Source organism: Hypanus sabinus, chromosome 8, assembly GCF_030144855.1.
Source record: "Hypanus sabinus isolate sHypSab1 chromosome 8, sHypSab1.hap1, whole genome shotgun sequence".
Lineage (NCBI taxonomy): Eukaryota > Metazoa > Chordata > Chondrichthyes > Myliobatiformes > Dasyatidae > Hypanus > Hypanus sabinus.
The window spans coordinates 41,749,439-41,775,559 of NC_082713.1; the positions used below are offsets into that span (position 1 = coordinate 41,749,439).

Genomic DNA, 26,121 nt, shown 5'->3' on the forward strand with positions numbered 1-26,121 from the left:
TTATCAGTGAGGATGAGATGTCATTTCCAACCTGTACTGACTGTAGTCTTCCTGAAGAGAAAGACAAGGGCCTAGTCACCGAGGGAGGTACAAAGGGCCAGATCTTGAAGCATGTTGACTAGAACAGGGTATGATGGTGTTGAATGCTAAGCTATAAGCAATAAACAACAGTCTGATGCATGTATTACTGTTGTCCAGATGGATTACATCTGCTGTAGACCTATTATGGCAGTAGGCAAATTGAGGGAGGTCCAAGCCCTCAATTGGCTGGTGTTAATTCTAGCCAATAACTAACCTCTCAAATCACTTCATCACAGTAGATGTGTTTCTGGGTGGCTGGTGTTATGCAGGAAGTGGAGCTGATGAACTAAGGTGTGAGCTGCTGTAATGCTGGCCATTGTGCACCTGTGGTATCTGCAGACAGAAATATCTTCGTTAACTGAGGAGCTGTGAGTAATCATCAGCAATAATGATCTAGGGATGAGAACATCGGCCATCTTTCGACTTTGCTACCTTCTTCTAAAGTTCAAGTCTGAAAAGCTACATGCAATACATTTTTTTTGTCTCCCTTGGAGCAAGAAACTCACTGCAAAATATATTGCCGCAAGTATTCTTGCAAGGTGCTTTGATCTATGGCTCAAACAGTTCCTATAAATGACTTATATTTCAACTAATTGATTTGTTGAATTATTGTTAAATTCTTGGCTAAATTGAAGCATGATGTACTGTAATTTTTAATCATCAGTTAACTTTCATTTTCCTCAGAATCTGATATTTAGTCTGTCACCATTAATCAACTAATAAACTGAAGATGAGAGTCATTCAGCAGTGATTTGTTTCTGCTGGTTTTCAGCTGCAAAGAAATCTTGACTACTGTTCACATGTGTTTGGAGTAAAATGTCACTTTACCTTACTGAGTTTGTACCCTGCATACAATGGGTGTATTTTGTCAGATTAAATGCCTGACTCCATTACTGATCATGGACTGCTAACTGAGTTAAGGGTGGTGATTAATTCTGGCACCTATGTAGTCAGTGCAGTTCACTTTGCAAATTTGCATAGCTACAGAATGAGCATACATTTGGATTTTCATATTCTAACCAGAATGAGGAAAGAGAATTATCAAGAGATATTAATTGAGGATTTAATTGGAGGGTATGAATTTGATCTATATGAAAACATTTGAACAGGGGCTTGGTGAGACTTCATAGTTGTTTGGTGGTGTTTGATAGCTCAGATGAGAGACACATACATTTCAAACTCAGTTGTCTTTGTTTTAATGGGAATACTCCAAGACTCCCAAATTATCTTTTGCCACCTTGATTGTTACTGTGGAAACAGTTTTGGAAGCGTGTATATAAATAATCAAATGTAATCTTCATTAGGCCTAGGGACATCAGAATGATCCATAATTCAAACCAGCATTAAATTTGAATCCAGTCCAGAAAGCAAAGGAGCAAATAGATAATCTTGGTCAGCTTGGAATCCTTCCAGAAAGGATATTAATGAATGTTAAATGTCCAAGAAAGACAGCCAACAAACATCGTTCCTGTTAGCAGGAAAAATGTAAACAGATTCTGCTTTGGTAGCCAGTGAACATTTAGCTTTTATTTCATCGTCATTTCAATTTCTTCTGGCTTGTATCTTTATTCAACATAGATTTTTTATTTTTCCTGAAACACTCTGAAAGATGTGTTGTGCTCTTTTTGCTAAGTGGGAGCTTCAGGTTTGAGTGCTGTATAGTCTCATCATTTGATTATATTTCAGCCAAGTAGGTGCTTCAGAGATTAAGCTAATGGTTTGGGGTGCAGATGATATATAAAAGATTCTTTCAATTAGGGACACAAGGCATGAAAGAACTATTCAACATGCTTAAATTCACTCTTCTTCTGAGAATCAAACCCTACAATGGAAGATCTGCCTCTGGTAGTTTGCATAGAAGTTATGAAGGTGCATGTTAACAGAGGATAATAGAGTTCAACTTCAAACAAGCTCATTTTTGTTTTGTATACTAATTTCTTCCTGACTTGAAGAGTTACAAATCCATCTTCCCACAGTCAGGCCCCTCCAGATTGCATTCACTTCTGCCTGAATATACGATGTCACAGTCTAAATGAATCTGCCAAACCATCGAATCAATTTAAGGGCAAAAACTTAAACTGGGAACCAGCAGGAAAATCACTCAAATTTTTAACAGGCATTACTTTTCGCACTGATATTCAAATTTTACAATAACAATTGATCTACATTCCTTGAGAATGTGTTTGTTTTAAGGGTAGACTTTGAATATAATTCACTAACTCTGTTTCACTCATAGAGAATGCAGAATATTTTTCCTGTGGAGTTGTGAAATGTTTATTTTAACATTGGTATTCAAGGACCCCTGTCTGAAAAGGTTCATTGAATGTAGCAAATGAATTTGATATATTTTCTCTCTCCCATTCTGGTGGGTAATCATCCTCTCACTGTGGGGAATTTGCTGAGGTTATCTTCAAGGCTTTTCGAGCTCTGCTGTGCCGAGCTATTGCTCACTTTTCTGAGGAGTGGTGTTGCGGGAATGGATTGCACATTGTGTACACTGCCGCCAAAACACTTCAGCTTCCCTACCTTTGGTGGAGATAGTGGCATTTCTCAGAACGATTCCATGTCAGGTATCCCAAATGTGCAACACACTCTGTGGGTTTATAATACTAACTCTGGCCCGCTTGTCAAAACCACGGGTCCCTGTGCAATTCAGTAATTCATAGTAAACTTTTCCTGAATTACTGAGATTTGATATGTCAGCAGGGGTTGATGTCTAGCTTTTGAACTGTGCTAATATAAAGCACACAAATGTAGGTAATAAGTCCTCGGGCGGTTGATTTCTAGCTAGGATTTCCTGTAGAAGACTGTTATCCGTGCTAGTGCATAAGAATGTTTGTCTTAATAATTTGGAGAATTTCTCCCAAGGCCTAATTCACCCTTGGCAGTCTGTGAACGACTAACAGGTTTCCCTTTCCAGATAATAAGGTTATTTGAGAAATTATCCAGATGCCACTCTTTCCCACCTTTTCCATATATGGTGATACCTTGGTCCACTGGGAGGCTTGTTAACATTACTATTCACTGAATCAGAGAGTCATTGCAGCATAGAAGGAGAGCATTCATCCCATTAAATTCATGTCAGCTCCCTTTGGAAAAATCTGTTCAGTTCTGTGCCCCCACACCATCTCTCTAACCCTGTAAATTATTTATGCCTCATGCCTTTCCACTTCCCTCGAGGAAGTCCTGATGAGTTCTTCCACCATCCTTACAATTTCCAGATTGTTACCACTCTCTGTGCAAAATTGCCCTGCATCTTTTGCCCTTCAGTTTAAATCTGACTCCGTGGTTGTTTAAACTACCTGCAAATGGGAACAGCTGCTCTCCATGTACTCCATTTAAGATTCATCATAATCTTAAAAATGCTTGTCAAATCTCCTCTGAACCTTTGTTTCTCCATAGGGAATCGAATCCTTTAGCTGCAATCTCTCATCTCTTAATTAACTCTAGTAATGTTTCTTCTGCACACTTTCATAGACCATGTTGCTTGTTCTTTACGATATGGACCAATATCCACAAGTCACTATTGCTGTGCCTCTTCCATCTATATCAATTTGTGTACCATAACTTCATCCTCTAGTTTAATTTCTGAGCCTGGTGCCGTTAGATTCTGATGGTGTAGCTTCACTTTTTGGATAGTGGTACAATGTTCTCCTTGTCATCTCCAGCGCATCATCCTGCTGGAATACATCCATTATAAACAATAACTTTTAACAATTCTTGTACAGGTATAGAAGTTATAGGCCATCTGCATGAAGTGATGCTGAAAGGAACAATTAGAATAAAGGCACAAACTGGAGAAAATAATTCAAAGGTTTAGGTTGCATCTTGTTGTAAGAGTGGAGATAACAGAATGAGTATTTCAGATCAATGCCTCGTGCAGGTTCTGGTAAAGACAATCAGTCCAGTCCTGATGAAGGGTCTCAGCCTGAAACATCAACTGTTTATTCATTTCCATAGATGCTGCCTGACCTGCTGAGTTCCTCCACCAACTTGTGTTTCCTGCACCTACAAAATTTCTTGTTTATAATCTACAATATTAACTGTTTCTCTACATTGATATTGCCTCTCTGAGTAGTTTCATATTTCTAGCACCTGCAGTTAAAACCAAACAATTAGTTCACACTAACCTGTCAACAGGGTATATTTTGTTCAGAACCTTTTAAACACCCTTAACTTGACATATATACGTGATTGATTGAATTACAATTATATGCAAGCTCTGAGTGAGCATTATGTGCTACTTAGTTGGCAGTGGTTTAGGAATTTCAATAGATGTTAATCTTGTTTAACAAGTTAAGGTATGAGAATTTTTCAACATAATGCGATTTTAAGTGTTGGAATGGGATCTTGTATTTCATGTAATATTTGCAAAATATCAATTTAAACATTTAATAATGGAAACAAATATTTTAAAAGGCAGTTTGCCTGGCAATATTCTTTATTTGACTCCTTGATCTGAAGGGAAGACTATTTCCTATTCATTGCTTCTAAAGTTAGAAATGCTGCTTGGCCAGAAAGATGATCCCAATCTTTTAAAGTAAAAATAGTTAGCCTTTCCAGCCCTAAAATGCAGAGATATCCATCCTCCATTTTTAAGCGTGGCCAACCATCCACCTACATTAAAAACTATATACAGCAGCCAATTGACACGACAAGCAGCACACCTTTGGCATAAGGGTGAAAACAGGGTATCTAGGGGAACTCAGTGCCACAGGAAGAAAACGTAAATTCCACTTGGGTAAGGGTTGACCCTGGGTCTCTGGAACTGTGAGGTACCACTGGAACTAAAGAGTTAACAGTTGACTCAGCTCGGAATGTGCCTGAGCTAGCCATCAGTATTTTCTCAACTGGCTCATAACAGGTGGGTGTGCTTAGTTGCACGATATCTGATACTGTAGTTAGCATGATACTTTACAGTTTCAGATGTAAGAAGAGGGTTCAATTCCTGCCTCTGGCTGTAAGGGGTTTGTACATTCTCCCTGTGACCATGTGGGTTTCCTCCAGGTGCTCCAGTTTCCACCCACATTTCAAAGATGTCTGGTTAGACTTAGTGACTGGTGGATATGCTGTCTTGGGGCCTGAAACTCGATGACACTTGTGGGCTGCCCAGCACAATCTTGGCGTTTTGTTTCACTATACGTTTTATATACTGTGACAACTAAAACTCACATTTGTTCTGCCAATACTGTATAAAGATATTATGTTGTACAAGGCCCTGGTGCCACATAGAACCTCACCATTTTGGGACAGGGTGGCTCTACAGCACTCAACACCAGTTGATCTGGAACTGGTGGCTCCAGACTTGACGTGTCAGTGATGAGTATTGCCTGCTCACTGCCTAGTGTTTCAGAGTAATTCAGTATATGGGGAGGACTTTCCATGTGTTTAAGAGCAATATAAATGTATTTCTTGGTGTATAGCTCCTGGTAATATCATTCTTAATGTGTATTTAATCACTGAATGTCATAATAACCTTCAGTTCTTTATTCCAGCTACGTCTAATGGATCATATGAAGGCTTGGAGAACAGAAACGGTGGCGTGTGCAAAACTCGATTCATGAAAATAATTATGAAAGTTGGACAAGGTAAGCATGGAATCACTGCCCTAATCATATGGTATTCCCACAAAGTACTTTGCTAAAGTCAGTGCTGTGGGATTTCTGTTAAAACATCATTAAGACTGTGGATAATTCCAAAACACCATACTCCTACAAGACTTTGGCCTTCAGTGAAGTGTGGAATGCCTCTATTAACTGATGTTAGATTTTGAGCATTGAACAAAGGGAATGCCTGAGATCCCTTTTACACAGGCAATTCCGAAACTCTTGGCTTCTTTCTATTCAGAATATTCACTGTTGACCTATACTAAAAAAATTATTGATGGAAGATTTTGTATTGCAATGATCTATTTGCACAAATGTTACATGTATGCAACTGATTGCTGTATGTATTTGTCAATCTCTGTTTGGCTTTCTTTGTCTGTCTGACTGCTTGACAAATTTTTTGCCCGAGTCCATTTATTAGCATCTTTGTCACACATGTGCCTCATACTCTCTCATATATGGCTGCATATTTATGTTTCTGTTTATCCATGAATGTAAAATTATCTATATACCTGGCAACTGCCCTTTGTATCTGTCACAGTGCTACTCCAGAAATTCACAAATCTAAACTTACTATTGCTAAATACCCACCTTAATCTCTTCACAGACTGTTACCAATCTAAAAATGACTTTAATGATTTTAATGTAGAACCCTGTGATAATTTTCATATTTGCCATGAGAATACTGATAGGATTTAGTGGATGATTTTTCAATGGCATATTAGAAGGAAAGAATTTAAAAAAACATTTTGTCTTCACTCTTTCGAGTTTGCATAATTCCTGCTGTAATGCATTTCCAACAATATTAGATTGTTCAGACTCTCTCCCCAAATCAATACTTACTGCTCAGCAAATATTTCTATTGCTAATAATATGAGTAGGAACTCTCAATAAATCAATTGTGGTAATTTTTTTAGTCTAGTTGTCATGTATGATTGTTAATTGTATATGACAATTGCACTGAAAATTAACTTTAAATATGGTAAGTATTGAAAATAAATTAAGAAGTTCCTTATTGTCATCCCTGTATTTATATGCACAGTGATGACATTGTACTTCTGGGAACAATAACAAAATGACATTAAACGCTTATAGAAATTTGAGATTTTAGCAGTAAGAGGTGCAGCCGCAGTTAGGATACCCCTGACTAAAAGAGTTTTGTTACGTTCACAATTGGCAGATTCAAGAAACCCAACAGTGACACAAACCACATAACTTGGTCCTCTCAATTTCAGTTTGAAATTGAATGGAAGGACTGACCCTTGCATCTAACCTCAACAGCTGCTAACAGAACCCTCTTCTTAGTGCTATCAAAATCCATGGTCATAGAGTCATAGAGAGGCACAACACTGGAATGGAACCTCGGACTCAATGAGTCCAAACCGATCATCAACCACCATTCACAGTTATTCTATATTAACATTCTGATCAACTCCTTCCAGATTCTACCAGTCAACCATAAACTAGGGGCAATTTGCCATAGCCAACTACTCTAACAATCCCCAAGTCATTGAGATGTGGAAGGAAACTAGAGTGCTCAGAGGAACTGCATAGTCAGAGGGAGAATATACAAATTTCACATCTGAGTCCAGTATTGGACCCAGGTGTCTGGTGCTGTGAGGCAGCACCTCGAGCCATTCTTCATCACTTTCAAACACAAATCTCGTAGCCCAACTAGATACCATTAACTTTTTTTGCGATACTTTTGTGATTGTGGCAAGGTTGCATTTATTGTTCCTCCTGGTTCCTCTCAGAGGATGGTGTTTACCCCAGGTGAGCAGCTGAAGGCCTTGCTCTGTTAGCTTCCATGCAAGAGCAATTACAGAAAATGAACCATGAATGGTAACAGTTCAGCAAGATGCATCCAGATCCGCATGATGTACGATTTGCAAGAAATAATGATCCAGAAATATTGCTGCTAACACACTTTTTATTCATAGATGTCACATAGCCAGGAAAGACTGCTAAAGTGAACCTTTTAAGTTATTGCTGTGCATCCTGTTGATAAAATAGAAAGTAGTCCCATTCAGTGGTGGTAGGGTGCTTAGCCACATGGAATAAAAATGTTGAGAGTCAGGGAAGCTGCTTTATACTGAATAATGTTGAGCCTCCTGATTATGGTCATGATGTTTTTTCAATGTAATCCATTCTTTTGACTGGTGAACATTCATCAAACCCCTTATTTAAACCATTGGATAGAAGTCATGAAGAGTTGGTGTATGTATTCAAAGATGCAGATGCAACAGGCCCAGATACCCCTGGAGTCTTGATTCCGAAGGATGTCAATGAATATCATCTTGAGATGTTTGAAACCTTAAGGAGCTAATTATTAAGTAATTATGGTGTAGATATTACTGAGCAAAGCAAACTGGATGTTGGCCTTTGTACTTCCAGTGTTGAAGGAGTTGTGAACAGAGAATTGCCAGTGAATCAGTGGAAGAAAGTTGGCCTGAATTCTCCTGCTGATGGACTTGTGCTTTGGGGCCTTGGGACTGGGATTTGACTGAAGGCCACACTTTCTTATTGTGAGATAGGTAGGAATGTGGTCATTGAATTTCCTCATGACTCCCTTTGATCTTGGTTTCAGTAGCTCTCTTGGTGATGGATGGTATCAAGTACATCATGCTCCTTTTGGCCACACAGAAGGATCTGCAGCTGACCTCATACACCTCGGTGATTCCCCAAATTTCCACCCAGCTCTTCTGGATGATATCAACACTCCATCCAGCATTGGACATGTTACTTGACCAGCAAGCTGACTAGCACTAAAACGCAGTTCACTTCCTCGTTATGGCTCAGAACTCTTAACGGGAACTTGTCAGTCTATCTTCAGTAGAAAATAGGTGGAGAGTGTGAGAATGCGAATACAAGTATAAGTTACTTTGTGATCCTGAAGTTAAGTTCCATCTAGATCATGCTTTTAGGTCCTTGGTATCAATAGTGTGGTCTGGTTACCTGTCACAGGTAACACAGTGTATAAAGTACTAATACAATCCAACACTTTGGAATAGAATCTTGACTTGGATCCTCACAATGCGAGGATAGGATGCTTGAGTCACGTTTTTCCCCTTCGGCAATCTCCCTGTTTTTATTAATTCATGGAACTGGGCAAGTTATAACCAAGCTTAAAAAATTGGGAACATGAGTTGTCTTGAGAAACTTTCCTTCTAAATTTCCCAACTTTTTGCTCTTTGATGTCACTTCCAAGATCAAAAGCCCTCTACTCTTCAGCTTGGCACTGATGCTGTGTGCTGTAACTTCAGAATCTTTCCATTTAACACCTTGATCTTAACCAGCAACTCTGCACTGAAGTCCCAAACAGCTGGCAGTCAGTAATTTCCATCTCCCTTCCATCCAGATCCAAACACAAGACCACCGCTGAAAGAAAAAGATCCTACCAAAGCGCCAGGTAAAGGCCAGGACAACACAATGAAGAACGTTGTCTCCCTCTGGAAAGAGTCATCTTCAGAAGAGAATTCTGGGAACACAGGTGAGGAAGAGACAGTTGCCAGGATATCTTTCCATAATTCAGTTTTCTGAGGGTAAATCAATTCAGTGATAGAAAGAGATTGAACTTGCACCTCTGACCTGTGGGACATGAGGAATAATTTTCCGTTTTCATGTTTCTGGGAATGATGCTCCAACCTATCAGTTTCAATGACTGTAGAATTTAACAGAGCAGAGATCCAAATTTTTGGCTATGTTCTTCCAGTGGGCGCATTTAGCATGAATTCAGAAAATTACTCTCAAAAATTCTTGTGGCAACTTGGTATTTTGTTTTAGCTATGAAACTGGACATTTATAATACAATCCCACCAGAATAAATAACATCTTTCACCTTTGAGAATCCACCCCCCAAGAAAGATCTAAAAGGTGAATGCCATTCTCTCCCCTTTTCCCTGAAGGGTTTGCACATCTATCAGTCTCTTTAGTTAGATCTTGCCCCTTCCACATTGTTTGAATCAGAACTGAATCTATCATGGAATGCCTGTGGGGGAGGAGGAGTCTGGGATCAGGAAGGCTGTTTCTTTGACTAGTCTGTTGCATCCATTATCAGACGCTGCATGAAGCAGCATAATCTAAACAGTCTGTTCACTTTCCCTCTTCTGATTTTTCAGCTGGTGCCTTTGGATATGAACTTAGTAATTATTGTCAAATAATTCAGTCAATACCCTATAAAACAATCAATGGAATTTCATTCCTCAGTCCTTTAGTTTTCAGTGTGTACAGTTCTTAGTTTCCTCAGCCAGTGTGTTTAGAATGCCACGTAGACCTTATGGACATTACAGGAGATATTACTTGCAGACCCTTTCGTGTGACACATGTCAGGATGTCCCAAATCGGCAGTAAAAATAAAGTTCACACTCAAAAAGTAACCTCTGTATGCTATTACTGTTACTTGTTGTTTGTTATTACCATTGTTTAATCAGTTGTACAGTGGTCTCATAAGCAGCAAATGAGATGATCACTTAGTAGACATTGACAAAGCTGGCCAGGACCTGAGCGAAGTTTCCTCTTCAAAATAAAAGTAACACTTAAATCCGCCCTCTCTATGTGAATTGACAGACAGGATTTCATGCTTGGTGAACAAGGCAGTTCCTGAGCTTTTAAAATGGAGCTTCAACTTATTTTAGCAGTTGTCATATGGCCAAGCTGACACCCAGATAGGAAAGAGTTAATGGAATCATAGAGCAATTCAACTCGGTTAACTTCAGACACCTTCAGCCTAACAGATCCATTTTGACTGCTGTGACATCCCATCTAGCCACAAAGTCTTTTGCCTGACCTGTATCACTCTAAGCCCTGCCTCACCACCTATCCAAGTGCTTCTTAAATGACACTGTTGGGCCTGTCTCAACTACTTCTCATAGTTGACCACAGCTTGTTCCAAATGTTCACACCACCCTCAGTGTGAAGAAGTTGCCTCTTAAGCCCTTTTTAAATCATTCTCCTCTCACCCGAAATCTATCCAGCCCCCCCCCCCCCACCCCCACTATTAGTCTCCCTGACCCTGGGAGAAAAACACTGATGCCATCCATTTAGCTTTACCCGTCATAATTTTTAAACATTTCTATATGGTCAACCATCATTCTCCTATGATCTAACAAATAAACACCTAGTTGGCCAACCTCTCTCTATAACCTAGGCCCATCAGTCCTCGCAACATTCTCCTAAATCTTTTCTGCACCAGTTTTCCAGTTTAAGAACAAGTAGACCAGACTACACAGTACTCCAAGTGCAGCCTTCTCAATCACTTATAAAACTGTACCATAATGTTCCAAATCCTATTCTCATCCCAATTAGAAGTTAAAGATAAATCATTTTCAGTACTCATTCTGATGATCACTTTAGTGCAATGACAATATTAATGACCTTTGTAAAATATACTACCTTAGCTTTACAGATAGGAAAAAAGAAGCTAAAAAGTAAGAAATAGGGATAGGTGTAGGCCCTTCAGCCATTGTTTAGAACTGATTTAAAAGGTGAGTCAAAAATAGAAATTTAATGAAAGATTTAGTAAATGATGGGACAGAAGAAAAGCCCCAGCGGGTAATCCAGGAGTGTAAATTTCATTCCGCATCTGCAAGGCAGTAGTCTTAACTGAAAGGAAACAATGGTAGGAGCTACTCACTGTATAAAAGCTCCTCTAGTAAAATCTGCTTGATTTTCCTTCCACTTATTTCAGCAGATTGAAAATTAGGCTGGCTGTGTTGGTTGTCCAACTCTATCTGCAATTTTTTTTTTGAGTTTTTCCCAGGCAATTCTATGTAGTCAGACTGGAGAACGAATTCCAAAGGTGACTAATAGTTGAGTTGTAAAGTGAATGACTGAATTATGCATTATGCTGTGCTGACGGAAATGACGGTTCACTCAGGTCGAACCCAGCCAAAGTGCCAGCAGCCATTTAAAGGGTGGTGTGGGACCTTCTCTGCCCTGTCTCCCCAGGAGCCACATAGACATCTTTTTCATCTGAATTTATTTAATAGGTTAAGAATTAAAGATTATGTTTCATTTGTGTTTATTTCCCATTCTTCACTTGAAAATTAAGATCATTGGTAGCTGAGATAACTTTTATCTGAACATAAACTAGGTGTCAGAATGAAGGTGAAAATTTCTTAATGAGTATTTACAAGGCAGGACTGAATTAAAATATAGATTGATCTATTTTGCCCACATTTCACAGCATAGGAGATTACCATTGTGCGATAATAGTGTTGCATATAGATTAGGTTAGACTAGTTTTCATCTTGGCAGGAGTTGGATCCCATGGGTTCTGACTTGGAGTGCAGTGTATTGAAAGCTTCCTTAACAAATGAATTTTGAACGAATTGATTCAGCAGCACCCTGCTTACTTGTCATTAAAGAAACCAATCCTAATAATAAGGTTAAAGGGGAGATATTCCAGAAACAAATGACACTAATTAAAAATTTAGAGTGCTTTATCAGCATTCCCTTTGTGCTGTTATTTGTCTTACATCTGTCCTGCTCTCTTTCTGTCTCTCACTTTCTATTTTATGCATTGTATTGAACTTATTTATAATCACCCTTCACAGATTTACATGGAATAATTCATATTTTTGTTCTAATTTACATTATTCTCCCCTTGTTCTGAAATTTGGCCACTTCTGTTTTATAAATCACTATCTCTCTGAGGTATGGGAAAGAGACTCAGTCATTCAAGGGCTCAGTAATTTGTGCTGATGATTTGTGCATGCCTACATGTCTGAGAGAGTAAGAGACAGAGATAGAACATGTTAGAAGGCATGTTAATCAGTAGAAGGCATGTTATCTTTGTTCCCTCCTGTTCTGAAGATGTGAGTTAGGATTGTATGTACCAGTTACCTGTTCACAACTGGTAAATTATGAAAACAGTATACGTCCTTTTACAACATTTGTCAATGTGTATTAAGCTTTCTGTTGGGGTCACATTTGGAACCTGATGTAAGGCAACCACACTGCAATTTACACAGCCCAGGGTTGACAATTCTGTTGATTTTTTGTATATTCTAATCTTGTGGGCTGAGTGAAGGCATCGGTGTGCCCCAGAACTGCTCGAGTACAGAGTGAACAATGCCTGCACGACTGCCCGTGCCTGCTGGGCTGCTTGCATTGGGCAAGAGATGGGTAGCAACAAGATCAGTCAAGGATGGAGCCTCTCTTTCTCAAACTTTTTTGCGAGCAAACAGAGTTCAGCAACCCCATATCTTTACATATAGGCCATTATCCAAAATCCTAACCAAATCTGCCGTTTTGTAAACTTTTGCTTTGCTTTAATGATTTTATGGGAATTAGCCCAAGGTAACTCTTGAATTGAACTAATACACTGATTAGAAACCACACCCCCCCTCCGCTAAGCTCACTTTCTTCCTTTTCTCTCTCCACAGCAACCGATAGTCAGATTAAAGACAAGCTGAACAACAGCGAAGGAATCTTTGGCTCCAAAATGGCACTCTTCGCTGCAATTGGAGCAGGATGCATCATTTTCATCCTCATCATCATCTTCCTTGTGGTCCTCTTAATAAAGTTTAGGAAGCGACATAGGAAGAGTTCCCAGCAAAGATCAGCAGTCCTTTCCCTCAACACGTTGGCCAGCCCAAAGTGTAGTGGAAATAGTGGCTCAGAACCCAGTGACATCATAATTCCACTGAGGACTAATGATAACAACTACTGTCCTCATTATGAAAAAGTTAGTGGTGACTATGGCCATCCAGTGTACATTGTTCAAGAGATGCCTCCACAGAGCCCGGCAAATATCTACTATAAGGTTTGACAGCCAAGACACAAGAGAATTTGGAGTGTTTCCTGGCCTGCTTATTGATACCTAAAGCTTCTCCTAAAGCATACAGACTTCCTTCCCATATACAAAATGTCTTTGGGAGAGTATAGATAAGACTGACAATTCAAAGAAGGTTTCAGTATTAAGTTCACCAAACTTGTGTTTTAAAAAAAAGAGGAAAAAAAAAGAAAAAAAGAAACGGAAGATGACTTTTCTTTGATGAAAGGGAGGCTGAAGAATGGCTGTTCCTGATAGGCCAGGATCTTAACTCCTTTGTTTTGTTTTTCGTGCAGCCATTCCCTCAGTATGTAAAAGGCTTGAAAGAGGGAGGAACATGCAATATATCTCTCTCTTCTATCTTCTATTCCAAATGCAAGAAAGGTTTGAAATGAAGCAAGAAGATGAAAGCCTCTATTTTTTGAGTTGTGAGGAGAAGCCCTGGTTTAAATGCTAAACAGGGACACCGCCCAACAGATTGAGGATTATGAAGCAGTTGGTTCTCTGTGGCACAGGGGACATGGAGCTGCTTCAAATATTTTTTTGAACTCCAACTGCTCAGGTGATGAGACTTGCAACGCAAAAACTCTTGATGTGGGTGGGGGTGGGGATGCTGGGGGAAAGGATATTTCTTGTTTTCTTCGCATACTCATTTGAGTTACCCCTCACTCCATCTTGTTTCTTGACTTTTGATTAAATGATATGTTTTTGATGTATTGTGATCTATGTAAATTATAAACATACTTATCAATCTATTAGTTTATATACAAACCCAGCTTTTACCTTTCCCCAACTCCTTTTTAAAAAAATATTTTGTCAAGAAATGCATAAGTGATTAGCAAAGAAATGCCAGATAAACTTTGGCAATTGGGGCATAATTGATTGCTAGTTGGTCTTAAGGTTAGCCTAGTTATTGTCCAGCCTAGGATTTGTACTTGTGTTGTTGGGGTTTGCCCCAGTTGGCCCGGGCTTGCCTGGTAGAGGTATGCAAAAAATGATCAACTTGCAGAGTGCAGTACTTGTTTATGGTGGCCATCTAGCCCAGTCTCTACCATTCATTTCTATGAAATTATTGAGTTGTTATTTTGCTTTCTGTTTCAAATTGTATAAAGCAGCAAGATGGCAGGGCAGCTTTAAGGGAGAGAAACACTGACATTTTTCTTCCCAGGTACAGTCACAGGTCCATCCTGATATACATTGGTGTAGGGTGCAGCTGTACTAGCAGACTCTCAGTTGGGAGTGGGTTTATCATTCTGAATTTGCCTACAGGGATTCCCAATGTGCAACAAGTTTGTTGCAATTACCAGCAAGTTTGAGAAAGCAGGTTCTCCATTGCCCTTCAGAACATGCAGGGTGATGAGATGTTTCATAAAGGTGATATGAAAGGCCTGAAGCTTATGGCTTGGAGTGATTGCCATCAGCCCCGGTGTTTTCTATCCATAATACCTTCAAGTGGGAGCTCTTTCTTGAACATTAGTCCAGTGGGCAAGTACTTGAGCTGAACCAGCTCTCTCTGTTTCTTTGGTTACTGCCGGCTTGTCAGTATATCAGGGGAATCTGCTGATGGCCACTGGACCTTTCATGGAAACAACTTGATGGCTGGAGATTGATGGCTTACTGGGCAATTCAGTTTCATACTTCAAAATTGGTTAATTCTTCTTTTCACTTCCCCACTTATTGAGGGAATTTAATGTCATAAGAAAATAAATAAATAAAACTTCAGCTTGTCCGGCAAACATCTTTCTCTGCTGCTACATATGTGTGTCTCACTTAACTATGACCAATACCCTACTGGGTCTGCTTCAGTTGTTTCCCTTAAGTTTCAAATGCCTTATCTAGCATGCACCAGCTCACCTTCCCAGTCACACTCTCCCAGTCTTCTGTTCAGTTCACCAGCCAAAAAAAAACTTGTAGTTTAATTGCCACTTAACATATCACATCAATTGAAGCTGAGATGGATATGGTAGTTTGATTGTGATTGGACTAATCTATTGATCACCTATTTGGTAAGAAAATCTCCACATGCCCCACTCTTTCTGGCCAGTCCATTATAATCCTGTGATGGCAAATGTCTAGCATATCAGGGAATGGTACTGAGCATATGAAAGAGGATTCCATTCAAAGAAACACCTTTCCAATATATCTTCATTTCTGTTCTTAAGCACACTCTTTTAATGTTTTTCTGTTTGTTAGTTGAGAAACTTGATGGTATCCTATATGCAACTTGTTACAGTAATAAAATAACACCCATGCATTTTAAGAAAACCTTTAAAAATGGATCAATGAGGTGACAGTGGTCCTAACAATATTGTCTAAGGATAGTAATACCAAATCAAAATTACAAAGTCTGAGTGACATGAAAAATGATGAGAGAGAAAGACTTGGTAGATTACAGAGTCAATAACAGAGGCGCAAATCCTCATTCTTTCCCTTCCCACAAGAATTGGGCATATTTCTTCCTACATTCTGTGATAGAGACCACAGTGTCTGGGAATAAAGAAAGAATGGAGCGTTTGGCTCAGGGCAGTGTGGGTACCTGGAGGCATTGCCAGGGAAATAGCTAGTTCAGTCACTATGTTTCATAAATCATGCTAGCAAAAAAAAAAGCTTTCTAAAATTATATTAAAGTGGCAAAGTATGTGTTTTTGTGGGATAAAAACAGGCTGAAGATCTCTCAGCAAGAGCAGTCTGAGAAAATGGTCCTTTCAAAAGTATTTAGGAAAGTACTCCAAAAGTTAGAACATGCTTTGAAACAATGGTGTGCACACACTTTGAGTCCAGTTTTATTTATGGAGCTGGTGTGTGAGTTGGGTTCTGAAATGTGGCCAGAATACAAGCATTGAAATGGATACAGTTTGTACTGTGATTGAATCAGTCTCAGATAAAAGAGTATTTTGAAACATCTTGATTAGTTACAGGTTTAAAAGGGTTTCCACACTACTCTGATTCCTGTCCTGATGCAATTAGATACTGATGGGCCCATTTGTTCCAGGGCAGGTGATGCATTTGATTGGCTGAATGACAAAAATTTAGTGAATGAAAAACAATTAATAGACACTCCTTCCTTCCAGACACAGCTGGTATAAGGCAAAGGACTGCTGGATGTACAGATGTACAGTCTTGCTATTCACAACTAGACAAAGATTAAATGATGAATGAAACAGACCTACAGTACGCATGCAGATAGACAAACATTCACAAGCAATTATATAACATGGTTTTGATATGATTGCCCACATAGATAGGTATAGATAAGCAATTTTTCACATTACACAGACATGTAGGTAAGATCTGTACACAGGAATTCAAGGAGGATTGTGGTTTCATGCATCTATATCCAGACAATTGCCTCCTACCCTCAAGTAGCTGGAGCAGACAAAAATGACTCAAGGGAATAACACAATCCTGTACGCGACTGAGTAATAAATTGCGTCATTTGAGCAAGTTTGTGTTTCACTGGATTGTCAAGTTTCTAGAGTGCCACAGAAGTGATCGCAATCACATTCACTCCAGCAAAAGTACATTTAAGAAAAAATGGAGGTCTCTGTGGGAAGAACCGGTTAGATTGGCCTTGAAGTAGGTTAAAAGGTTGGAACAACATTTTGGGCCAAAGGGCCAATGCTGTTCAATGTTCTATTTTCCATTACATTACACTGAAATCAAAACAGCAATGCACAATTGAATTTTGAGGTATTGATATCTCAATATGAAGTATGTAGGAATTATATTTACAAAACTGGACCAAGTTCCACAGCTTATTCATTCACTGTGTTTCAGTTATCTGTTTATACCATTGTATAAATAATTCTATGCTTTTGTCAAATCACATTTAATAGCATGCCCTTCCCCTAACCCCTTACAAATCCTTTTTAAACAAGATAGATGCTTATGGATCCCAGAATATGCAATAAGTTGCTATGGAAGAGATGAATGCATTTTATCTGTATTTTATTCAGTTATTGCCCTTCCTCCACTCTTCATCCTGGAGTGCATCATATAATTTACTATTGGCCTCTGTAATAATGGAGCTGAGATGAGGAATTCACCATTAAAGCAGATGCTGCCTCCACATTATTTTTTCTTATGGGAAGTTTCCTAAGGATGTTAGTGCAACCTGCCAAATTCAAAATTTACTAACTTCAAGTTTTCAGATACGAGTTGGGTTGAGGGAGCTCTAAGAATTTCAATTAATCCTCGTAAATGTTCTGTAAGATGCATTTTATTCCTCCTTTATGCTCTTTCTTCATTCTGTATCCTCATCTTAATGAAGTGAAAATGTGTTACAGTCTCTACTAGTTTCATCATTCATTCCTTATACTTAAGAATAGAATTCCTAATTCCTATCCATTCTTCCTTCCCCATTCCCCAGCTCGTAACTGTTTTAGTGTCCCTGATTGTTGTATTTATTTTACATTCTTTATCCAACATATCTGATTACTTGAAATGAAATTTCCAAGAAAATTATGTACAAATTGAATCACCTGGAACAGTAACCAGGCATAACATATAGAGGACCCCAAAGTTTCTCTTGTACCTTTGCATCTTGATAACGAGACAAGCTTACTAAAACCCAAGTGCTGCCTGTATTCAGTGCATTAAAGGTGATCTGTTAGGACAAGGCATGAGACAGATTAATATTGTGATATTTCCTCCTACTGACCAATATCGCCAAGATGTCTCATTAAATCAGTCTGCAGCCACAAATGCTTTGTGGTCTGCCCTTGAAGTGAATATTCATGGTGACACAGGATCAACCACAAGATAAAAATAGTTCTTGCCATTGGATACTAACAATCATAGAGAGACTCTTCAACAATAATATGGTAGTGTTCAAAAAGTGGCAGTACTGTTAAAAGAATTAATTCTCTCCCCAGATCGGTTAATGTAATCTTTCTCCCACTTTTATACTTGTGCCCTGCTAAGACACCAATAAGCTTTCAGCACTGTGCCTCAGTACACATTTGTGACCTCTGAGTGTTTATTAATTGCAACTATTTAATTGCAGAGGATTGCTGCTGGAGTTTTGAGGCTTTGGCACTGGATAATAAGCCTGAGTGAGAATAGTGACTGATACTTTCTTCCCTTTTGGATCCAGGCACTGAACCTATTTTTACCATCCCTATGACTGAGATGTTTGGCGCGTGGCCAAGTGGTTAAGGCGCTGGACTAGCGATCTGAAGGTCGTGTGTTCGAGCCGCAGCTGAGGGGACATGTTGTGTCCTTCTGCAAGGCACGTAACCACACATTGCTCCAGTCCACCCAGCTGAAAATGGGTACCGGCAAAATGCTGGGGGTTAACCTCACGATAGACTGGGGTCCTATCCGGGAGGGAGTCTCGTCCTCTCAGTCACTTAACACCACGGAAACCGGCATAAGCACTGGCCTGATGAGCCTATAAGGCTCAGGACAGACTGAGATCAACTGAATCCACACAGACCTCTGAGGCGCCCTTCATCTCTATCACGTTAGATGCAGAATCCAACAGGAGAACAAATTTGGAATTTGTAACAATATTTCAAGTGCCTTCTCCTTCCATCTCCAACCACAACAATGTACACTCTAAGGTACAGCTTACAGCTATTTTGTCCAATTCCTGAGTATAGAAAAGAAGAGGTCTGAATATTTAGCTGGCATTAGTGTTCATCTCATGAACACTGTTGTTAAAGATTCTTGAAAGGCCAAAACTAACAGTACCTAGTGCTCAGACATTGAAACATGATGGTAATAGGATAATACAGATTCCATGATGGTAGAGGGGAATGACATACCAAAAGACATATGAAAGTTTTGTTGCAACAAGTGAGAAGATTGTTTCCACCTGTTTCAAGCTGTTGACAATCCAGGCAAATTCCCCCTCTTAACTTCAGCGGTGATTGCTATTCATTAGTTATTTGAAGAGATAGATAGGCACCATCCACAGACCCTGCCATAACCAACTTTCATGCCATCAATAAAGTGTAATCTATAGTACATAAAACATTGTACACCTGCCCAAGAATCTTAAAAGTAACTCCAAATTGTTAGCCAATGAAGTAATAGAAAGAGCATAACATCAATCAACTTGAGTTAGAGCCAGCTTATTTCAATGCAAAGATCAAAACACACCACAGATATTTTGATAACTTCAATGACAGAATGGAGTTGAGAGGGGAAAATAAATCGGATGTGATCAAACGGCAGAGCTGACTCAATGGGCTGAATGGCCTTATTTTTCTCCTATGCCTTATAACTTCACTCAGATAGATAGCACAATGCTTTTTTTAAATAGCCAAACAGCACCAACAGGATAAATTGCAGGACTAGAATTTGATGGAAATGTTATAAAGGTATATGGATATTCAGTGCTGATACAGTAAACAAACTGTAAGTCACATTACTCCTTCCTATTCTGCCCTCTATGTCCTTCATCCATGTGTATGTATAAAGCTTTTGAATGTGCACAATCATTTCATATGGTATTGGTTTTGTTGTTTTATCACACTGTGTAAAGCAACACCTCTACAATATTTTTCTGTGGCCATTTTATAACTATGCCTTCTTGCACCGACCTCACTCACAAGTAGTATCAGATTCTCAATGACTCTATCAAATTTCTTCATGATTTTAAATACCTCTGTTTCCCAGCGCAATGAATTTCTTACTGTTGAGCATTTCCTGATTTTTGGAGTCTTTCAATTCTGGCAACTGCCTTGTTAAAAACTTTTTTTTTATATCTTGGTGTCCTTCTTTGAAGTATGAAAAGGGGAACTGTCCATGGCATGCCAGGTGTGGTCTAACCAAGGTTTTGTATAAATTCAACATCAACTTCCTGCTTTTGATTTATTCCTAAAATAAACACTTTATGGCTTTGTAATTGAGCGCATTGGAAGGTTATTCTTCATCAATTAGCCCTGCTCCTCTGCACTTTATCCTAATCAGCCTATTGGAAGAAAATCCAGCCATATCATAAGCATTCACACAGGAGATTCTGCAGCATGTGTTCTCTCCACCGCTCGTCCAACATAGCTCACAAGTTAATCCTTTGTGGCATATCCTTCAACTAATGGCCAAAGCCTTCCTTGACAGCACCTCTCAAACCACAATTTATTGCCAAGCAATGCAGGGGTTGCATATGCTTGGGCAGTGAATGCATAGGTGCACACTAAATCTGGAGATCCCCCCCCCCCCGCACCCCCACCCACCATACTGCTTACTCAGGTAGACAGACAACAGCACTGTGGGAAAACCTTCACCACATGAACTGTTCAACAAATTAAATTTCATTACTTTCTTAAGCAACCAGGACGAATAAAGAAAATAAAAGTTCAACCATCCAATAAGTATAAAGAATCACAATATCATTCTAAAACACACAAAATGCTGGAGGAGCTCAGCAGGCCAGGCAGCATCTATGGAAAAGAGTATAGTACATGTTTCAAACCGAGACTCTTCAGCAGGGTCGTCCCGAAACATCTCGCAGTACTTCTTCCACAGATGATGCCCGACCGGCTGAGCTCCTCCAGCATTCTGTATGTGTTACTTGGATTTCCAGCATCTGCAGATTTTCTCTTGTCTGTGACGACACCCATTCTGGTAGGTCTGCTAATTGCCTTAAGTTTGTCGTCTCTGGTTATTGACGCTCCTGTAAGTGAAGACTATCAAAACATATTTTTTTTAGTGACTTGTGTGTATCATAATTACCCCATTTAAATTCAAATGTTCCAAGGAATAGTGGATTCCTGGTGCCAAAATGACCTATCTCATATTTCACCAAATGGATTCTTCCCCACTCCCTTTGTGTCTTTTAGTGTTGTGTTGCAGTTTTCTGTGTTGTTTGCAGTTATTTTCAATAAAGTTAAGCACTATGCTTCCAATTCTTACACCTCTCTATTAATGTAATATTGCTGTAATATCTCTGCTTTTCATTGACCTACAGAGTCTATGTGCAATGAGCTGTAACAAATTTTATGGAAGATCCAGTCTTTAGAATAAATAAGTAGAGGTTTTTCAAAGCAGGATGTTGGAGACTAGGAGTTGAGTGGATGGCAGAAGACTGGATCGCAGTGTTCTAATTATTATTTTTTTAGTGTAAAGGGCAAAAGACTCATTGTTATACTGTAAGTAGCAACAATGTAATGTCCAGAAACAAATCTTTGTGAACACATACTCACTACACAAGAAGATTAGAGGAATTCTTACCAATGCGGTTTAGATCAAGTCAAAGAGTGAAATATACAGAAAGAAATCTGCATACATACATGAAGCAGGGTATAATATTGCAGTGAAGTTGTAATATCGCTTACGAAGTCTCCAGTCACCAAATTTCTATCAATCAGCCACATTTCACACTGCTTCCGAGTCTGAAATTCAGTGCTTTTATGTTTTAAATATTAATAAAATATTGTATTGAATTTTGACTGAAAGTATATTTTTTTCTTTTTTTTCATTGTTCTTTATCTTACAAATAGCATACAGAACAAAAGAAATTCATTTCAAAGCAGAAATTTTCTAAGTCTCAGCCTCATGGACTCCATGCCTTTATTGATTAGTGTACCATACAAATAATAGTTGATGGGCATGTTCAATTCACTGTGCTTCTGCCCAAATCAGAACATTTTGATGGTTCAGATATTTTAAATGCTAACGATTTTGTCTGATATCACTGGACAACAATGATTCTGCTTCCTGAGTACTTTTGGGTGTGTCTTATGGATTTTGGGCTGTTAGCCATGAAAATCGCCATGAAATTTCCCTATTGCACACCATTTTTAAAAACTTGCCTACATTTGTTATTTTAATTCAGAATTCAACTCAGAATAATTGATGCCAAGATTAAGGGAGGCATTTTTCTTGGTCCATAAATCAAGTAGGTCATCAAAGACATGTAATTTGAAAAGCTTCTAGTGAGACCGGAGAAAATCAGTTGGAAGACATTCAAGGGTTGTTGAAACTTTTCTTGGCTACTATAGAGTACCAAAGTACATGCAGCTGGTTGAAAACATACTTCAAGCATGCAAAACCATGAAGTGCAACATGTCACTAAAGATTCATTTTCTGCATTCCTATTTTGACTTCTTCCCTGCAAATCTTGGTACTGTCAGTGACGAGCATGGGGAAAGGTTTTGCCAGGGCACTGCGGTCATAGAGAAATGGTATCAGGGCAACGGGACTCCATCTGTGCTGGTTGATTACTGTTGGACACTTAAGCAAGAAGCCTCAGACACTGAGTACAAAAGAAAATCATCAACAAAACAGTTTTAGCTTAGTTAAACTATTGCAAAGTGTCAGTGTCATTATGCAATTAAGAGCATTATATTCAATAAGTTAATTTCTCCTATCTCCAAATTCCAACATGGTGCAAGTAGTCTAAAATTATATTTATGTTCAGCTTTAAGTGATCTATCATAAACAAGAAAAATGCTTGAGGAACCAACACTTTTGAAAAAAAGTTGATGTCCAGTGTATTTGGAAAAGAGCAAGTAGTTTTCCTGATTGCCTTTCAAATATTATTTTCCAAGACAATAGTATCCAAGTGGTTAAGGTGTTGGTCTAGTGATCTGAAGGTCGCTAGTTCAAGCCTCAGCTAAGGCAGCGTGTTGTGTCCTTGAGCAAGGTACTTAACCACACATTGCTCTGCGATGACACAGGTGCCAAGGTGTATCGGCCCTTGCCTTTCCCTTGGACAACATCGGTGGCGTGGAGAGGGGAGACTTGCAGCTTGGACATCTGCTGGCCTCCCATACAACCCTGCCCAGGCCTGCAACCTGGAAACCTTCCAAGGCGCAAATCCATGGTCTCTTGAGACTAACGGATGCCTAAAAAAACATATCCAGAATGGTTGAGTTGCCTATTCATTTGATGAGTGTAAGTCTTAGCTTGCTTTTCCATGGAGTTGCTTTCACTACCTATACTTAAAACCATTAGTGAGCCAGAGCCTATAAATTGCAAGAGCTTATTAAAGTGATGCTGCTTAGAGGCCTGTACAGTTAAATGCATGGCCTGTTGCAGTGAAATTTTATTGTCCGGGTCTTGGCTTTTTGTGTCAGAGAACAGAGCTCACATACCCTCTGTGCAAAAATAAACTCCTTTCTGTTGTAGAGCTGGAGAAAGAAGCAATTGGACTGCAGGTTGTAGGGAAGTGTGGGGAGGAATGTGATTTGGTGACAGATCAGTCAGGTCGTCTAGGCACAACTGTGCTGCATTGGCCAGAAGGTTTTGGGAGGAGATTGGATAGAGGCCAAAGAGGGAGAGTCCATTTGGCGGCAAGGGTCAGGCCAAGAAAGGATTAGAGCTGGAAGAAGAGGGTAGGAATGGTCTGCTAAGTGTTAATAGACAGGATATTGATGCAGAAAGTCAACATCTACTGTATCCTTCCCACCATCTTTGGCAATATCCTTGACAGTGAGAAAGCACCTTCCTGAGAAGCAATGGAGTGAACAAGGTAAGGTGCATCAACACCCCCCCACTCGTCATCCATGTACAGTACTAGAACCATAGAACATTACAGCACAGAAACAGGCCTTTTGGCCCTTCTTGGCTGCGCTGAACCATTTTTCTGCCTAGTCCCACTGATCTGCACCTGGGCCATATCATTGATATAGATGACAAATAACAATGGACCCAGCACTGTGGCACACCACTAGTCACAGGCCTCCACTCAGAGTAGCAATCCTCCACTACCACTCTCTGGCTTCTTCCATCGAGCCAATGTCTAATCCAATTTACTACCTCTCCATGTATACCTAGTGACCAAATCTTCCTAACTAACCTCCCATGCAGGACCTTGTCGAAGGGCTTACTGAGGTCCATGTAGACAACATCCACTGCCTTCCCTTTGTCCACTTTCCTGGTAACTTCCTCAAAAAACTCTAATAGATTGGTTAAACATGACCTACCACGCACAAAGCCATGTTGACTTTTTCTAATAAGTCCTTGTCTATCCAAATACTTGTAGATCCTATCTCTTAGTATTCCTTCCAATAATTTACCTACTACCGATATCAAACTTACCGGCCTATAATTTTCCAGCTTACTTTTTGAGCCTTTTTTAAACAATGGAACTACATGAGCTAACCTCCAGTCCTCTGGCACTTGACCTGTGGATATTGACATTTTAAATATTTCTGCCAGGGCCACCGCAATTTCAACACTATCCTTCAAGGTTTGAGGGAATACCCTGTCAGGTCCTGGGGATTTATCTACTCTGATTTGCCTCAAGATAGCAAGCACCTCATCCTCTTTAATCTGTATAAGTTTCATGACCTCCCTACTTGTTTGCCTTGTTTCCATAGACTCCATTCCAGTCTCCTTAGTAAATACAGATGCAAAAAACCCATTTAATATCTCTCCCATTTCTTCTGGTTCGTTACATAGCCAACCACTCTGATCTTCAAAAGGACAAATTTTGCTCTTAACATACCTGGAGAAGCTCATAGGATTGTCCTTCACCCTGACTGCCAAAGTAACCTCACGTCTTCTTTTAGCCTTCCTGATTTCTTTCTTAAGTATTTTCTTACTCTTTTTATACTCCTCAAGCATCTTATTTCCTCCCTGTTGCCTATACATGTTATACATATCTCTCTTCTTCTTTATCAGAGTTCCAATGTCCCTCAAGAACCAAGGTTCCTTATTCTTATTCATTTTGCCTTTAACCCTGACAGAAACATACAAACTGCACTCTCAGCATTTCTCCTTTGAAGGCCTCCCACTTACCAATCACATCCATGCCAGAGAACAACCTGTCCCAATCTACACTTTTTAGACCCTTTCTCATTTCTTCAAATTTGGCCTTTTTCCAGTTTAGAACTTCAACCCGAGGACCAGATCTATCTTTATCCATGATCAAGTTGAAACTAATGACATTACGATCACTGGAACCAAAGTGTTTCCCTACAGACACTTCTGTCACCTGCCCTAACTTATTTCCTAATAGGAGGTATAATATTCATCCTCCCTAGTTGGTACATCTATATATTGATTTAGAAAACTTTCCTGAACACATTTTACAAACTCTAACCCATCTAGACCTTTAACAGTATGGGAGTCCCAATCAATGTGTGGAAAATTAAAATCCCCTACAATCACAACTTTCTGTCTCCTGCATTTGTCTGCTATCTCTCTGCAGATTTGCTCCTCCAATTCTCGCTGACTATTGGGTGGTCTATAATACAACCCCATTAATGTGGTCATACCTTTCCTGTTTCTCAGCTCCACCCATATGGCTTCAGTTGACAAGCCCTCTAATCTGTCCTGCCGAAGCACTGCTGTAATATTTTCCCTGACTAACAAAGCCACTCCCCCACCCTTCATCCCTCTGCCTCTATCACATCTGAAACATCTGAAACCTGGAACACTGAGCTGCCAGTCCGGCCCCTCCTGTAGCCAAGTTTCAGTAATGGCTATGATGTCATAATTCCATGTGTCCATCCAGGCCCTCAGCTCATTGGCCTTCCCCACAATACTCCTCGCATTGAAATATACACACCTCAGAAGATTATTACCACCACACACAACCTTACTATTTGTGACTTTGTATGAACTACTAACATCATTTATTTTTACCCCCGTTCCATTATCTACTCTGACACTCTAGTTCCCACCCCCCTGCAAATCTAGTTTAAACCCTCTCCAGTAACACTAACAAACCTCCCTGCAAGGATATTGGTCCCCCTGTAGGTCAGG

At 39.5% G+C, this 26,121-nt stretch overlaps 1 protein-coding gene across 5 annotated transcripts in view; it reads left to right on the top strand.

Moving 5' to 3' along the window:
- Positions 1 to 21,857, top strand: part of efnb1 (ephrin-B1) — a 269,311-nt gene extending 247,454 nt beyond the window's left edge. For all 5 annotated transcript variants that reach the window (XM_059977031.1, XM_059977030.1, XM_059977029.1 and 2 more), the window contains 3 exons: positions 5,577 to 5,669; positions 9,046 to 9,177; positions 13,073 to 21,857. In XM_059977031.1, coding sequence (XP_059833014.1) covers positions 5,577 to 5,669; positions 9,046 to 9,177; positions 13,073 to 13,458 — 611 coding nt within the window. In that variant the 3' untranslated portion in view covers positions 13,459 to 21,857. The remainder of the gene's footprint in view (positions 1 to 5,576; positions 5,670 to 9,045; positions 9,178 to 13,072) is intronic.
- Positions 21,858 to 26,121: the final 4,264 nt, after the last annotated feature.